Source organism: Leptodactylus fuscus, chromosome 3 (assembly GCF_031893055.1).
Source record: "Leptodactylus fuscus isolate aLepFus1 chromosome 3, aLepFus1.hap2, whole genome shotgun sequence".
NCBI lineage: Eukaryota > Metazoa > Chordata > Amphibia > Anura > Leptodactylidae > Leptodactylus > Leptodactylus fuscus.
The window spans coordinates 13,427,422-13,444,546 of record NC_134267.1 but is presented as its reverse complement, the minus strand read 5'-3'; the positions used below and the strand labels follow the sequence as shown (position 1 = coordinate 13,444,546).

Genomic DNA, 17,125 nt, shown 5'->3' with positions numbered 1-17,125 from the left:
GTGTTAATACTTTATTAACAGATTTTGTTTCCTTTCTGTGGGGGTCCCAGGTGTTCAGTTGATCAGTGGTGGTTCTGGGTGTTCAATTGATCTGTGAGGATCCCAGGTGTTCAGTTGATCAGTGGTGGTCCCAGGTGTTCAGCTGATCTGTGAGTGGCCCAAGTATTCAGCTGATCTGCTCCGAACCCAGGAGTTCATCTGATCTGTGAGGGTCCCAGGTGTTCAGTTGATCTGCAAGGGTCCCAGGCGTTGAGCTGATCTGTGAGAGTCCCAGGTGTTCAGCTGATCTGTGAGGGTACCAGGTGTTCAGCTGATCTGCGAGGCTCCCAGGTGTCCAGTTGATCAGTGGTGGTCCCAGGTGTTTAGCTGATCTGTAAACATCCCAGGTGTTCAGTTGATCAGTGGTGGTCCCAGGTGTTGAGCTGATCTGTGAGGGTCCCAGGTGTTCAGTTGATCAGTGGTGGTCCCAGGTGTTGAGCTGATCTGTGAGGGTCCCAGGTGTTCAGTTGATCAGTGAGGGCCCCAGGTGTTCAGCTGACCTGTGAGGGTCCCAGGTGTTCAGCTGATCTGCGAGGTGTTCAGCTGATCTGCGAGGGCCCCAGGTGTTCAGCTGATCTGCGAGGGTCCCAGGTGTTCAGCTGATCTGCGAGGGCCCCAGGTGTTCAGCTGACCTGTGAGGGTCCCAGGTGTTCAGCTGATCTGCGAGGGTCCCAGGTGTTCAGTTGATCAGTGGTGGTCCCAGGTGTTGAGCTGATCTGTGAGGGTCCCAGCTGTTCAGTTGATCAGTTAGGGTCCCAGGTGTTGAGCTGATCTGTGAGGGTCCCAGGTGTTCAGCTGCTCTGTGAGGGTCCCAGGAGTTCAGCTGATCTGTGAGGGTCCCAGGTGTTGGACTCATGCCAATCTGATATTGATGATCTATTTTAAGGATAGGCCATCAGTACCATTTGCCTGGAAACCCCACTCAGTAACCCCTCTAACTACACCTCCCCATCTTATGCCCTTAGGGTCTTCTACAAGATCAAGAGTCGTAACGCGCACATGAAAACGCACCGGCAGCAGGAGGAGCAGCAGAGGCAGAAAGCGCAGAAAGCTGCGGTGGCGGCAGAAATGGCGGACACGATTGCCAGAACTATAGTAAGGACTACTCTGCCCGCAGACAACATCATGGCCTTCGATCCCTTCAGCCTGATCAAAACCTTGGATGAAGACTTCGATGAGGACGTGGCTCAGGATCTAGAAGACGTCCTGGAGGAGACCGAGGTCATGGTCTCTGACCTGATCCTGGATGATGAGGACGCCGATTTACTGCAGGACAGCGACTTGTAGCCGGGCGGAGTGACCCGACACCAACGTGATGCAAAAGGAATTTAAGGGGGAGGCGCCATATTGTCACCATATTACTGTATGTGTCATATGGAAGGGGGGGGTCACATTATTGGTAGGTCCGTATGAACTGCCATACTACTGTAACACGTCATATGGGAGTCACGTTGTTAGTCGGCGCCATATGGTCTCCATACTACTGTAACACGTCATATGGGAGTCACGTTGTTAGTCGGCGCCATATGGTCTCCATACTACTGTAACACGTCATATGGGGGTCACGTTATTAGACGGCGCCGTATAGTCACCATACTACTGTATCATGGGGGAGGGGGGTCATGTTTTCAGTAGGTGCCGTATAGTCACCATACTAGTGTAACGTGTCATATTGGGGGTCACGTTATTAGTCGGCGCCATATAGTCTCCATACTAGTGTAACATATAGTATGGGGGGGGGGTCACGTTATCAGTTGTATGACAAGATGGCGCCGTCTCGTGAGATTAGAAGTTTTTGCCGTTCTTAAGGTCATTTACATTGATTAAGATCTATTTTTGTTAAGAACAAAACCGTAACGGTGGTAGCCGCCATATTGTGGGCGGAGCCAATGAAAGACCATTGAGCAGCGTAACAATAAGCAGTCCAGGCCCCAACATGGCTCCGTGGGGGTCACGCTTATTTAGCGGAAAAGACCTGACAACCATTTTTTTGGGGGTAGGAAGGTGGTCATGGCGACCAGTCCGCACGTGAGGGAGAGCGGGACCGTAAAATCTCCGTAAATGGGATCTCCAAGGTAACTGTTTAGTGTCCCTATGACAACACCTCCTGTCATAGTCTGCTGCTTTATCTTCAGTTTGATGAGTAGAGGATCATCGTGCTGCCCCCTATAGGACCCCCCACCGCGGCCGTCCATTGCGCCCCCTGCCGTTTCTGGATCTGCAATGTGACGTCCTGTTTCCCCCTAACAACCAGGGTGACCTGATCGGTTGCTCCATCATGGCTGATATTCCCGTAGCGCGAGTTACCTCGGAGATTCCCGCTCTTACCCCCATCCCCCTAATTTCAGCGCCATCTTATTTTTCAATCCTCCAAAACAAAATGGCGTCCTTAGTCTTCGGTTTTGTTTCGCAGCATTTATCTGACGGTATTTTATTTCATAGGGGGTTTTTTTCTGTATTTTTATCAGAGTGGTCCCTTTATGTCGCGGGGCCACGAATGTATACCAGAAAGCGTGTATATATACAGTATATATATATATACTAGGCCTCAAGTACAGGAGCGGTCGCCAGTAACAAGTCAGATCACTGCTTTATTCTCTAAGGCTGTATTCACACGGGCGCGCTGATTCTCCTTCGTGTACGTCACGGACCCCTATAGAAGAGTCGGGTCTGTGAATACTGCGCCGTGTTTTATCGTCGTGGCTCACAGGCCTCGGTGGTGTGAATAGAGCCTAACTAGCACTGGAAGAAAAAACTGGCGTGTGATTGGCTGCTTTGGGCCACACGTGTGTCTCTCAGGGCATGCTGGGAGTTGTAGTTTTGCCACAGCCGGGGATGTACAGAATTTGTCAGATTAGTTAGGACAAGGGGGGGGGGCGTTCTGGAGACTGTTTTTGCCAAAAGGCAGCCATGTTTTTGTAACTCTGCGTCCGCTTCTGTCAGGCTCTTGACCACTAAGCACTAGAGATGAGCGAGTACTGTAGGGATCAGCCGATCCGAACAGCACGCACCATAGAAATGAATGGACGCGCCTGGTACTTCCGCTTTGACGGCGGCCGGCCGCTTAACCCCCCGCGTGCCGGCTGCGTCCATTCATTTCTATGCGAGCGTGCTGTTCGGATCGGCTGATCCCTACAGTACTCGCTCATCTCTACTAAGCCCCTCAGGATTGCTGCTAGTGTTAGTGACTCGCTGGTCAGACTGTATTTGCCCCACTTGTACAATGGGGTAGGGGTGGGGGAACCTTTAACCTTAAGGGGTTCTCCAGGAGCGTCTTTCTCTTACTTCCTACGGGGTTTTATATAGGGAGTCCCGGACTTGTTCCAAACGGGGTTCACACGATCGGAGCCGGCATCAGGCCTTCGGGTTGCTCCTCCTCCTCCCCATTTTCAGAGTAGTATTCAATCAAATAGGAATGCGTGTAAGCGGCCGAACACCAAGGGGTTAAGCACAGTGAATATTTGATGCATTTAACCCCTTGGTGTTCGACCGCTTACACGCATTCCTATGGGAGCGAGGTATTCCATCGAATACTACTCGCTCAACACTATTAGTTACCTGTACTATAGGAACCAGCACATTATAGTAAAGCGTCCCCCATAGCACAGGCAGTGGTGAAATGGGAGAGGAGGTGGAGCCCCCCGAGGGTCTGGTGTAGAAACCAGCCCCAAACCCCCCTAGACAGAAGGAAGACTCCCTGGAGACCCCATTTACAGGACTGGTCCACCAGTTGTGAGTGTTATTGCCCCATTCACTTTAATAGAGCTCATCTGCAATACCACACACAACCTGCGGTCAGCTGTGGCGCTGTTTCTAGAATGAAGCAGCCATGTTTTAATAGTCCTATAACTGGAGACACCATCAGACACTGTATATATCTATATCTATCAACCCTAGACCGAACCAGAGAATGTTACTGTGTATTTCAGGGCTCGTTGATCTGTTTTATGAGAATATTTAACTGTTTTTAGATTTTTCAGTAAGGTGTAAATATTTTTTAGGCTTTTGACTGTAAATTGTATAAAGCGGAGCTGACAGCCATATGTACAGTTCTCTGGTGGGCTGACACTGCCGACCCTCGCCCTCTCGTGCCTTCTGTCGCTGCTGATGATTGTCAATGACATCGAGAACTGTTCTTGTTTTTTACTGTCCGTGTAAAGCCGAATCCCTGCCCGAACCGCTGGATGACTTGGAGAACTGCACTTTGTACAAGCCGTGGCCTTATTACCGTTCTTCACCACAAGAGGGCAGGATTTGTTGGGTTTGTACTTATTTTCACAATAAAATAGAGTTTTATTGAGGTCGTTTGTCTTGTGTATTTGGGGGGGGGGGAGGGAGGAGTTACAGATTTGGTACCGCACATCACTATACTGACCCCCAATCACATCTGATGACTTATAGGTGACGTCTTTAAGGATCGGAATGGTTCGATTTCTCCTCGAAACGCCTTTACTGGTTTTGTTTCATGCAGCAAGTGCACTAGGGTCACATGTCACTGTATTGAACATCAATGGCTCGGTCCCCTATCATGTATCATTATCCCAGACAGGAACAAAATCCCAGAAGGGTGAACCCTAAATAACATAAAACTTCACTTTTATTCACAGTTGGCTCTGCCAGTGAAACACTAGTAGAGCCGACTGCACATGCCGGCGGCCATAGTTCCAAGGCCGCAATTGCGCGCATGCGCAGTCGGCTCTACTAGTGTCTCACTGGCAGAGCCAACTGTGCAGGCGTTGGAGGTGACACCGCCGAAGAAAGACAATGAAAGAAGGGGAGGATCCAGCCGAAGATAGAGGCGTCGCTGGAGCCTGTTCTCCAGCAGCAGTGGGGACGCCCCAATTACATTTCCAGCGCTGGGGCCCGCCCCCATCGCTGCGAGAGAACTAATTTGCATACCGGTAAAAAACGGTATTTCTACAGACATACACACTGGATAGTCTAGACCAGGGTTAGGGAACCTACGGCTCTCCAGCTGTTGCAAAAATACAACTCCCAGCATGCATACTGGCTCTGCTGTTCTTGGAACTCCCATGGAAGTGAATGGAGCATGCTGGGAGTTGTAGTTTCACAGCAGCTGGAGAGCCGAAGGTTCCCTACTAGAGATGAGCGAGTACTATTCGAAACTCTCATTTTGAATAGCCCGCACCCATAGGAATGAATGGACGAAGCCGTCACACAGACTTTGCTGGCGGCTGGCCGCTTAACCCCCTGCATGCCGGCTTTGTCCATAGTACTTAACCCCTGGCCGCTTAACCCCCTGCGTGCTGCTTCCAATAGTACTTGCTCATCTATATTCCCTACCCCTGGCCTAGAACAATAGAGGAAAATTTACTTACCGAAATTTTCATTTCCCGTAGTCCGTAGGCAGCACAATTACACAAGGGATATAGTCCCCTAGGTACAACCAGAGAGACAGGTTAGTTAGCAATCGTGAACAACCAATTAAACAATTAACAAGGACCCCTCCTATAAAGGTAAGGAAGTCGGCTGGCCCAATTGTGTTTTTTTGAAGCAATAGACATTCAATAGGGAGGGTCACTTGTGCTGCCTACGGACTACGGGAAATGAAAATTTCGGTAAGTAAATTTTCCTCTTTCCCGTACGTCCTATGGCAGCACAATTACACAAGGGATTTGAGAAGCAATGAGATAATAGGGAGGGATGCCGGCCGCCACTCTTTTGCCTAATAAGGATCGCACTGCTGCTCGTGAATCGAGTCTGTCTCTCTGGTTGTACCTAGGGGACTATATCCCTTGTGTAATTGTGCTGCCATAGGACGTACGGGAAAGCCCAAATTCCAAGTTCTTATACAGGGTTAGGCAGGGAGAATGATTTGAAATAACAGTTACTCATTTTTCAACGAAACTCAAATTTTATTTTTTCAGTGTGTAGCTTGGGTGTTGCCATTACAAAAATCAAAGAAAAAAATAAATTAAAACATTGATTACGGCCGAACGTCAAGGGCTGGCTTCAACTGCTTTACACACCCTTTCGATGTTTTCCAGGGTCCGTACCGTTCAGTCACCTCCTCGTGCAGTTCCGGGTCTCAAAGAACTTGTTCGTTGAAAGTGATTCACCCACTTCATTATCGTGTCATTATTCAGAACGCGACCATGACGGCCAACGTTGAAATGACTCCAGAAACGTCTCTGTGTTTGAATGACAGAACGGCCCGTTTCAATAAAGGTGTTTACACAAACACTCAATGCTTTATCGACCACGTCTCCATGGCTACTGAAATGGCGGCTCCTGACGAGCAGATACCCCCACTCGTTATCCACCAAGGTTATCCCCTCCTTGCGTGGCGCCCCGTTCACATCATGCATACCTCCCTGCCTAACCCTGTACTTCTATTTTTTTCTCAATCCACTGCTGGTTTTGGAAAAAATGCATCGAAATCTGCAACAAAAAAAGCTGATTTTTCGCAACAAAGGGCCTCAGCCGCATTTCATACCTCCCAACCATCCCGATTTCCGCGGGCCATTCACAATTTCGGTGTCCTGTCCAGTGGTCCCAGTCGGCGGGAGGTATGTCCCGATTTCAACTCAGATCTGCGTCCGGAGAATGGCATACGGCAAGTAGATGCATAAGCGCGATGCGATCACGTCACATCGCGCCTACAACTCTGTGAGTGAGACTGCGGAGAGAGTGGCAAGGGAGCGTTGGAAGGTGAGTATAAGTGTTTTTTTGTGTTAAACATTGAGGTAGAACATAATGAAGGGGGTCCATGAAACTGGGGGCAGATGAAGGGGGGGAGGACATGAATCTGGGGGCAGAGATGGGGGGACATGAATCTGGGGGCAGAGATGGGGGGACATGAAACTTGGGGCAGAGATGGGGGGACATGAATCTGGGGGCAGAGATGGAGGGGACATGAATCTGGGGACAGAGATGGGGGACATGAATCTGGGGACAGAGATGGGGGACATGAATCTGGGGGCAGAGATGGGGGGACATGAATCTGGGGGCAGAGATGGGGGGACATGAAACTGGGGGCAGAGATGGAGGGACATGAATCTGGGGGCAGAGATGGGGGGACATGAATCTGGGGGCAGAGATGGAGGGACATGAATCTGGGGGCAGAGATGGGGGGACATGAATCTGGGGACAGAGATGGGGGACATGAATCTGGGGACAGAGATGGGGGACATGAATCTGGGGGCAGAGATGAAGGGGAAATTAATCTGGGGGCAGAGATGGGGGGACATGAATCTGGGGACAGAGATGGAGGGGAAATGAATCTGGGGGCAGAGATGGGGGGACATAAATCTGGGGGCAGAGATGGAGGGACATGAATCTGGGGGCAGAGATGGAGGGGACATAAATCTGGGGGAAGAGATGGGGGGCCATGAAACTGGGGGCAGAGATGGGGGGACATGAATCTGGGGACAGATGCGGGGACATGAATCTGGGGGCAGAGATGGGGGACATGAATCTGGGGGCAGAGATGAGGGGGACATGAAACTGGAGGAGAGATAGAGGGGGGACATATAATTTACGGGTGACTGTAGGAGGATGATACTGTGTGTGGGCACATGAAAAATGAATGAGGATGGGCGGAGTCAACATAAAAGCGGGAGGAGCTAAATTTGCTGCGGCACACTACGCGCACCGCACACTTTGTCCCTCTTTCAGTTCTTCAAAAGTTGGTAGGTATGCATTGAAGTCTGATGGGTAAAACCTACCGATAAAAAATGGACATGTCCATAATGCGCTTCCCTCTGTAGTTGTGACGTGGGGTGAGCTTTGTACCTCAGAGGGGCTGGAGGGTTAACCAGCTATGACTATGGCCTGTGTGGCCCCCTGCCGAAAAGGCCTAAAAAAGTTGCATGAAAAATAAATTCTATATGGAATAAAACTTTATAAAACTGACTGACAGCCCAAATCATAACACATACATAGAGGCATCATCCTGAGATATTATTTCTGGCATCTCTCCATAAGTAAAATGAAATAATAAATCTGCAGCCAAATTGGCATCAACTAAGAGGAAAAAGTCTTTCAAAGCTCAATAGAAATAGATATAGAATTTTCCCTTGCCCATATCAAAAATGGCGGCTCGGTATTTCCGCCCAATATGCCTCTCTCTGCTATTTGACGTACAGAATAGACGTCACACTAACTACTTCCGTTCTCAACTCTATGGCTGTCAGTTAGGTCACGAAGATGCGCCGGAAGTGACGACATCGCCGCTTGTCAGAAGAACATGAGCGCCTGCAGAGGATTTGCCCTTCTCTCCCGCAATGTGTGGGCAGCGTCCCGGGGTCAGGTAAGCGCAGTCACCATGGAGATAGCGCGGCGGAGTTTGCAGACCCCTGGCACATCTCTGGGCTGTGGGACCACAAGTCTCAGCGTGTCCTTTGCAGTGACAGGCGGACTATGGGCTGAGCACAGTGCTGATGTGTCTCTGAGAGATGTCCTTATAGGTCAGCTGCAGATATGAACAGACATGCCACCTGTCAGACACAGCACCACTCATAGCTGAGCTGCAATACCAGACACTGCCTATGGATAAGAGTGGCGCTGTTCTTGGAGGCAGTGTCCGTGTTTTTCCCATCTCATACAAGTTCTGTACTGAAGGTGATGTATGTTAGTAGATAAATAATGGCTGCAGTACAGGACACGGTGACCCCTGGGCGCGGCGTGTATTGTTATCTGTGGTTTCATCCAGTATTTCCATGTAAAAATGCTGCCACCGCCTCATAGGGAGAACCTGCCAGTCCTCAGCCCCCTCATAGGGAGAGCCTGCCAGTCCTCGGCCCCATGAGAGAGAGCCTGCCAGTCCTCAGCCCCCTCATAGGAAGAGCCTGCCAGTCCTCAGCCCCCTCATAGGGAGAGCCTGCCAGTCCTCAGCCCCATGAGAGAGAGCGCCTGCCAGTCCTCAGCCCCCTCATAGGAAGAGCCTGCCAGTCCTCAGCCCCCTCATAGGGAGAGCCTGCCAGTCCTTAGCCCCATGAGAGAGAGCCTGCCAGTCCTCAGCCCCATGAGAGAGAGCCTGCCAGTCCTCAGCCCCCTCATAGGAAGAGCCTGCCAGTCCTCGGCCCCCTCATAGGGAGAGCCTGCCAGTCCTCAGCCCCATGAGAGAGAGCCTGCCAGTCCTCAGCCCCCTCATAGGGAGAGCCTGCCAGTCCTCAGCCCCATGAGAGAGAGCCTGCCAGTCCTCAGCCCCCTCATAGGGAGAGCCTGCCAGTCCTCAGCCCCATGAGAGAGAGCCTGCCAGTCCTCGGCCCCATGAGAGAGAGCCTGCCAGTCCTCGGCCCCATGAGAGAGAGCCTGCCAGTCCTCGGCCCCATGAGAGAGAGCCTGCCAGTCCTCGGCCCCATGAGAGAGAGCCTGCCAGTCCTCGGCCCCATGAGAGAGAGCCTGCCAGTCCTCGGCCCCATGAGAGAGAGCCTGCCAGTCCTCGGCCCCATGAGAGAGAGCCTGCCAGTCCTCGGCCCCATGAGAGAGAGCCTGCCAGTCCTCGGCCCCATGAGAGAGAGCCTGCCAGTCCTCGGCCCCATGAGAGAGAGCCTGCCAGTCCTCGGCCCCATGAGAGAGAGCCTGCCAGTCCTCGGCCCCATGAGAGAGAGCCTGCCAGTCCTCGGCCCCATGAGAGAGAGCCTGCCAGTCCTCGGCCCCATGAGAGAGAGCCTGCCAGTCCTCGGCCCCATGAGAGAGAGCCTGCCAGTCCTCGGCCCCATGAGAGAGAGCCTGCCAGTCCTCGGCCCCATGAGAGAGAGCCTGCCAGTCCTCGGCCCCATGAGAGAGAGCCTGCCAGTCCTCGGCCCCATGAGAGAGAGCCTGCCAGTCCTCGGCCCCCTCATAGGGAGAGCCTGCCAGTCCTCGGCCCCTTCATAGTGAGAGCCTGCCAGTCCTCGGCCCCTTCATAGTGAGAGCCTGCCAGTCCTCAGCCCCCTCATAGGGAGAGCCTGCCAGTCCTCAGCCCTATGAGAGAGAGCCTGCCAGTCCTCGGCCCCATGAGAGAGAGCCTGCCAGTCCTCGGCCCCATGAGAGAGAGCCTGCCAGTCCTCGGCCCCATGAGAGAGAGCCTGCCAGTCCTCGGCCCCATGAGAGAGAGCCTGCCAGTCCTCGGCCCCCTTTTCTATGTGCCTGTATATACGGAGGGGTGTCTACTTCAACATCTTCTTCAGGTGCTTACTAGGTGTTGGGATGACACTCTGCCTCATCTGCTTATTGAGACCTTATTTTTGGGAGAGGGTGGGTAGTTCAGTTTCAGGCTACATTCAAGGTAAATATCCAAGATCACTGCCACGCTGACCATCTGCCATCATGTGACCTGTCTTCTTTCTTCTGTCTTAGGTGCTCAGACCTCGGTGTCTTCCCTCTTGTGCCTGTGCTGTGAGTCAGACCTACAGACATGTAACGTAAGTCCATCAGATGTGTGCGCAGGCGCCATTATGTTATTACCATATCTGCAGCCACGTGCTCGCTCACTGAGCACTTAGTGCCGGCCATTGACTCTACACATCCAGGTGGTCGGCCGGTCTCTGCAAAGACGTACCTACAAGTCACAGCAGAGATAAGCGGCTGCAGAAGAAGGGGAACAGCCAGACGCCCCAGGGTTGTTGTTTTTTTGTTTTTCTCCAACTACAATGGTCTACCTCTTGCTATTTGACTGTCCAATATCTGTAGTACGTGGCAGCTGCAGGACTAGATTGATTTCCCAGGTATTTGCGTCACATCCAACATTCTTTTTATTATTGCTCTGATGCAGTTTTGCAAATGATATTCATTATAAAGCTCCATTATAAGGCTCCTACACAGACCCACCCTGTAATCCGTTACCATGTTCCTCACTACTGTCCCCACTGTCTATAAGCAGATATACTGTGGGGTCCAGGCTTTGCACAGTTCCCTGATCTTCTATTTAGGATGACATGTCCACCATTGTGTCTTAGGAATAGCAGCCATGGTGTAACCACAGACGCATCAGGAACTTCTCCAAATGACCTGCAGTCCAGGGTGCAGCAGCTGGTGAGTGTCAGAATATCTAGAATACCGGTTATATTATGTATAGAGTGTTTCTGGTAGAAGAGTAAAGGGTCGGGGGTGAAGTCACCTAAAAACCACTTAGAAAGCTATGAAGTCACCCCCTGCCACTACCATTACTACAGTGATGTGGCTGCTCCTCTGCTATGACCAGTGATGTGGCTGCTCCTCTGCGGTCCCTGCTATGACCAGTGATGGGCTGTAGCAATCACATGACTACGTCGGTGGGCACAGTGAACCTGGGAAGTGTGTGCACACAGCGGGTCACTGACGTGTTTTGAGCTCCTCTAGTCATGTGATTTATTACTACAACCCTGAGGGGGGCTTGAAATATATCGGGGTCTGGAATGTATGGCATGTCAGTGCACGAGGCCACTAACAGCCCTGAAATGCTTTAGGTGATGTAGACTTCATTGTAATAGGTCACTGGCAAAAGTCTCAGGACTCTTCACCCTATGACAGAATAGAGGGGCTGGATCGCACCCCCCTCACCACAGTATCTAATGCTGTCCGCTCCATCAGCCCAATTTTATTTCAGGTGAGACTTGGACAAGCAGTGAGGTGGGAAACAACAATCGATAACGTGCCCTGTAACTGGTTTTCGAGGCCTTTATTTCTCTGCCCACAGATCAGCACTAGTGATGAACCAGACGTCCTGTACAAGAAGATCGAAGTGTTAGCAAAGGGCCATGACAAGTCTGTGCTGGACAGCTATGAATACTTCACAGTGCTGGCGGCTCAGGAGCTCGGGCTCTCCATGGAGGTGTAAGTAGGGGGAGGGGGGAACTCACTGTCTGTATAGTAAGGGCAGCTGTATACTTTGCTATAGAACTGCGGTCTCTCCAAATTATGAATCTATTAGACATATTGTTAAAGGGATTGCCCCAATGCGACCCCCCCCCCCCCCCAGATCTCTTTATATTAAAGGGCTTTTTCAGGTTACTTAATTGAAGACTTTACATAACCGAGCTGATCCACAGGCTGCAGGTGTTGGATCCCCCCTTTCCCCCGATCTATTCTTGGGATAGAACATCGATTTTAAAGTCCCGAAAAATAGAACCTCAATTGTTCTTCTTATTTCTAGGCACGAGCCCCAGAGGAAGATTGAACGTTTCACCCTTTTAAAGTCTATACATATATTCAAGAACCACAGAGTACAGTACGAGATGAGGACACATTACAGATGCTTTAAGGTAAGGAGGGGCGGGAACGTGGCTCCAATTGTTCGCCCCTGGAGGAGTCTTGTACCATCAGCTTAGGTTACGTCCTCAGAGTAATATCAGACTTTTTGTTCCCCCTTCTCAGTTGAAGCATGTGACAGGGAGCACCGCGGACGTGTACTTAGAATATATCCAGCGCAACGCCCCGGAAGGTGTGGCCTTAGAGATCACAAAGGTAAACCAGACCTGAGATTATCTAAAGCTGATCCGGGGAATTCATCACATGGACGAGGGATCCAGGGACTATTGTTTTTTGGGTTTGTAGTTGTTTCCTCTCTGGGTTCTTTGTGTGTTGAATATCCGTTTTCCAGGTTTGTTCCCACCACAGGTCACATGACCTAGATCTGCACCCAGCCCCCTCACTTATGTTACTGGCAGACCCAATATTCACATATTACCATTTAACATAGGAAGATGAAGGGAGCCGCCGGGCGTTGGTTCTGATCATATGACCTGGTATTAGAACCAAATAAAGAACCTTGGCACAAAGTAAGAAAAAAAAAATAGTCCCTGGCAAATCCATTTTTAACCTCAATATTTTATTCTGCTCTCAGACCAAACTTGAGAAATTACCGGAACATCTAAAACAGCCGATATGGGACACGCTGGAGCGCGAGGAGAAGAGGGAGTTTCCATGAATGGAGCCTTGGCCTTTGTGAGGCCGTTGTAAACCTGTACTATAATAAAATGTTGTATCACATGATTTCCTGTATGGGCTGTATGAATCCCTATGGTAGAGCATCTGCCACACAAGGGGCTTGTACTTGTTACCTAAGGCCTGGTTCACATCTGCGTTGGTATTGCATCCGGGGGAGTCCACATCCCCTCCCCCCCGGACTACTAAACACATTGGCTAGCAGTGTGCAGTGAAAGCACATGGACTCCATAGATTATAATGGGATCCGTGTGCTTTCCACATGGGACGTGTACTTCATGACACTGTGAGGAGAGCACACAGACCCTATTATAGTCTATGTCAGGGGTAGGGAACGTACGACTCTCCAGCTGTTGCAAAACTACAACTCCCAGCATACATACTTGCTCTGCTGTTCTTGGAATTCCCATGGAAGTGAATGGAGCATGCTGGGAGTTGTAGTTTCACAGCAGTTGGAGAGCCGAAGGTTCCCTACCCCTGGTCTATGTGGTCTGTGTGCTTTTACTGCACTCCGCTTGCCAATGTGTTCAGTAGTCCATTCACAGGGGGTTCCCATGCAGATTACCGAACGCAGATGTGAACCAGGCCTGAGCTGCACACGTACCGGCCAGTTTTAGCATCATGCAACCTTATTACTAACTACAACAGATGTGTGGAAAAAATAAATAAAATGTCTTCTAGTCCCCTCAGTATTGTATGTGCAGCAGGACAGTCAGAACACGCACTGAGCGGCAGGGGCATTTGCACTGTGCAGAACAAGGTTACACATACAAATCTGTTCTATGCAATGGCCGGGTGCCACAGGACCAGATACCTCAGTGTTGCAGGAACAAGGCTGCACATAAGCTTGTCGTGTAACTTCTCATGTTCCAGGAAAGCAGCGCCAATGAGAGTCTGTGAAAACAGTATAATCTGTCGTCACTAATGCTCAGAATACAGTTGTAGCAACCAGGAGAGATTGTAACTGCAAGAAACGTGAATACTTACATCAGGGAGCTGCCAATACAAAGGGACTGTTATCATCCGTTTCCATCTTCACGTCGGGTCCCAGAACTATTCAGCCATCTTTGTGTCTTTAGTTTGGCTTACACGTACACAGCTAGGACTTAAAGCCTATTCACATGACAGGGTTTCCCTGTAAATCCCATCTACAGCATTGTCTTAAGGCGATGCAGACCCTTTTCCACCTACGGCTAAGTATCGTACAGGTCTCGGCCCAGCAGCTGTTTCTTCACAGATCGCTCACAGTCAGACTCCATCTTTATGAACGTGCGTATCCAGGTCAGTAAGCCGAGTGTAACTTTTCTATAACGGTCATGTTTAGAAGACTGCGCCATTTATGGTATATGAAGAAGGTTCTTTATCCCCCATTGTAGTGATCAGATTGGAGAATTTGGTACAGATACCTGAACACACTTCATGACTTATGACTGTATACAACCTCCAGTTTATCTGCTGCTGTAATATTACATGTATGGATCCTTACTCTACCTCTGTAGAACTCTGATTTCATATTGAATTGGATTCCTTATGAATTGGACAAAAATAAGATGTGTGACCAGTTGTCGCATCATTCTGTGACAGCATTGCATGTACGATATCTGATAAGTGTCACAGGGACCTGTAATCTGTATACACAGACACCTCCGTACAGCGCTGCTCAAAGGACCAGAGTAATATACAGTAACAGACCGGACACCCGCTGGACCCCATTATAGGCAGTGAAGTAGGTGGGGTGTCTCTTCTATTTAACTGAAACCACCAGACAAAAAAAAAAATAAATTAGGCTCCGTTCCCACAGAGTAGCGCGCCGCTCATTTAGACACGTGTCAGAGTGAGGCGCTTCAAAACAGATCACATTGATTTCAATGGGTGCCAGCTTACGCGCACTACACATTGAAATCAATGGGATCTGTTTTGAAGCACCTCGCTCTGACATGTGTTTACGTGTCTAAATGAGCGACGCGCTACTCCGTGGGAACGGAGCCCTAGACTTGTAATGGAGACACTGACATAGATGTAAACCCCCTGGCCTTACATGTCCTGTTCTAATATCTGTCCAGCAGGCGCTCTGGCCTCAAGTGGAGGTTGAATTTACAAGCGCCTTCTGCCGTATACTAGTGTGTGAGAATTGCAAGGAGATCCAAAACCAGCAGCTTGTGATTTTAGGATTTATTACAGTTTATAGATTACACAGGAGAAATAAGTAGACTGGAGGCGATCTATTCTAAGAAACCTTCCTTGACTCTGTTCTTGTTCCTTTCCAAAGCACCGAGCCAGAGTGTGTGATGTCACTGGGCTATTATAGGGATAGGGAACTGGTCTGCACCAATGCAATGTTCTTATGGGAGAGGAAGGGTAAAATACATGTCCAATGCTTGTGGCTATCCTGAGGGAGGCCACTTGTAATAATATATGTGCTGTGAGGATTCCCAGGGTATCCCCCCCCCCTCCTTTTACACAGGCTCATAGGAAGGCTCTTTCCTGATATCTGACCTATGTCACCTGATCTACAAGCAAGGGAACTAAAACCAATAGAAATGTGTTTATCGTCCAGTACAATAGTTCTAGGATTACGGTCACATTTCGGTGCCTGTTACACATCTGTACTATATGGCCACCATTCCCATCCCACCACAGGTCTAAGGTTCCAAACTTGTAGCATGACTGTAAGTTCAGGCCGTCTGACCCACAATTGAGAGGGATTTTTGCATACACCATATACACCACATACCAGGGATGTGTTATGGCCGTCTGACTGCAGGCCAAGAGGCAAACCTAGATAAATAGCATCCTGCAGATGGAGAGTCCAGATCATTTTGAAGAGTCAGTACTCAAAATTTATTAAAAGCAAGACTTTTATTTTTTTTTACAATAATATACATGTTTACCAGCAACCCCGATGTGTTCTGAGCTGCACTACATTGTCTGGTCATACATTTTGGCAAGCACTTGGCCAACCACTGTTCCTCCGACCTCCTTATACGAATACACACTCACCTGAGGCACGAGATCTAATTAGGGAGGGAGAATAGTCTGATGTCTGACACCCATGGTGGCCGCTTATCATTGTCCCCAAACCTGACATGTTGGAAATCTAGAGTGGTCGGTGGTTTGGCCTACTAACTCCACAGCTCTGGTAGTGGCGGTTCTCTGGCGTCTGCTTTTGGCCCCATTCACTGTATAGTTCACTATCTGTTTAGCAGGGGGTGCCAGGTCTGAGACCCCCACTAATCTAATACTGATAACCAGGATAACCCCTTTACAGTAATACCAAACCACTGGGGCGGACATAATATTTCTAGCAGTGACTGATAACTAATCATGAGACATTAATATAAGAGTAGCTAGGAAATTGGGGAAAAGGCTAGGCTCATTCTATAGTGATGTTTTCTGACAATTTGGGCTAGGGCCACGACAAACATTGCATGACCAAAGATTGCTGGGTCACCTGCAACTCCTTCACTCGTGTTGATGAATGGAGTCTCATTGTGACCCAAGGATGTTACGACCATCTTAAATAAATAAATAGTGTAATGTTCAATTTTTTGGCGACTACATGTTGAGGTCTCGGCTCCTTCTTGGTCACAAATGCCAATCCATTCACCAACATGAGGGAAGGAGTTGCAGGATGACATGGCAATCTTTGTCGCCATAAAGTAAGATCAATTCTGTCATCAGGTGAGTCAAAATTTTCAATAAATGAAAGTATATAAGAGTAGCCCCAGCATATGTATAACAGTGCAATCCATGTATCGAGGAAGCAAGAAAGCAGAAGAAAGTAACAGCCGGAAGAATAAACCAGCTCTAACCTAGAAGATACCGGAGCAGCGAGTGTGGCAGCGGGGTAATGTTATTAATGGGAATGCTGAGCAAGAAAGAAGCGTTTTAGTATCTCTCAGGAGTCAGTGGGAAGTCTCCATAGTCACCATTTACTTTACACTTATAAGATATCACATGGAGACGTCTGTCAGGACTGAATGTGGAGCTCTGCTGCCTTTCTATATCGTGTTATTAGCAGCGAGGGAGAGGTTTTATATGGATTAGACTATGGTAATAATACATCGGCCCAGATATACCATCGTGGTTAGGATTAGATGTTAGTGTAAACTTGGCACAAGTGGGTGTAGATCAGGGGTAGGGAACCTTGGCTCTCCAGCTGTTGCAAAACTACAACACCCACCATACTTGCTCTTCTGTTTTTGTGTCTCCCATG

General features: G+C 49.5%; 3 protein-coding genes across 3 annotated transcripts in view; all 3 read left to right on the top strand.

The window, feature by feature from the left end:
• Positions 1-2,993, top strand: part of TRERF1 (transcriptional regulating factor 1) — a 93,835-nt gene extending 90,842 nt beyond the window's left edge. The window contains exon 17 of the mRNA XM_075267100.1: positions 1,005-2,993. Within this exon, the coding sequence (XP_075123201.1) occupies positions 1,005-1,326 (322 nt within the window). The 3' untranslated portion in view covers positions 1,327-2,993. The remainder of the gene's footprint in view (positions 1-1,004) is intronic.
• Positions 1-17,125, top strand: part of TBCC (tubulin folding cofactor C) — a 270,412-nt gene that overhangs the window by 168,281 nt on the left and 85,006 nt on the right. The gene's annotated exons all lie outside the window — the stretch shown is intronic.
• Positions 8,198-12,957, top strand: MRPS10 (mitochondrial ribosomal protein S10). The gene is made up of 7 exons (XM_075266487.1): positions 8,198-8,311; positions 10,345-10,409; positions 10,944-11,019; positions 11,663-11,799; positions 12,119-12,227; positions 12,340-12,429; positions 12,809-12,957. Exons 1-7 carry the CDS (start codon positions 8,249-8,251, stop codon positions 12,890-12,892), a joined length of 624 nt encoding a protein of 207 aa, XP_075122588.1. The 5' UTR covers positions 8,198-8,248; the 3' UTR covers positions 12,893-12,957.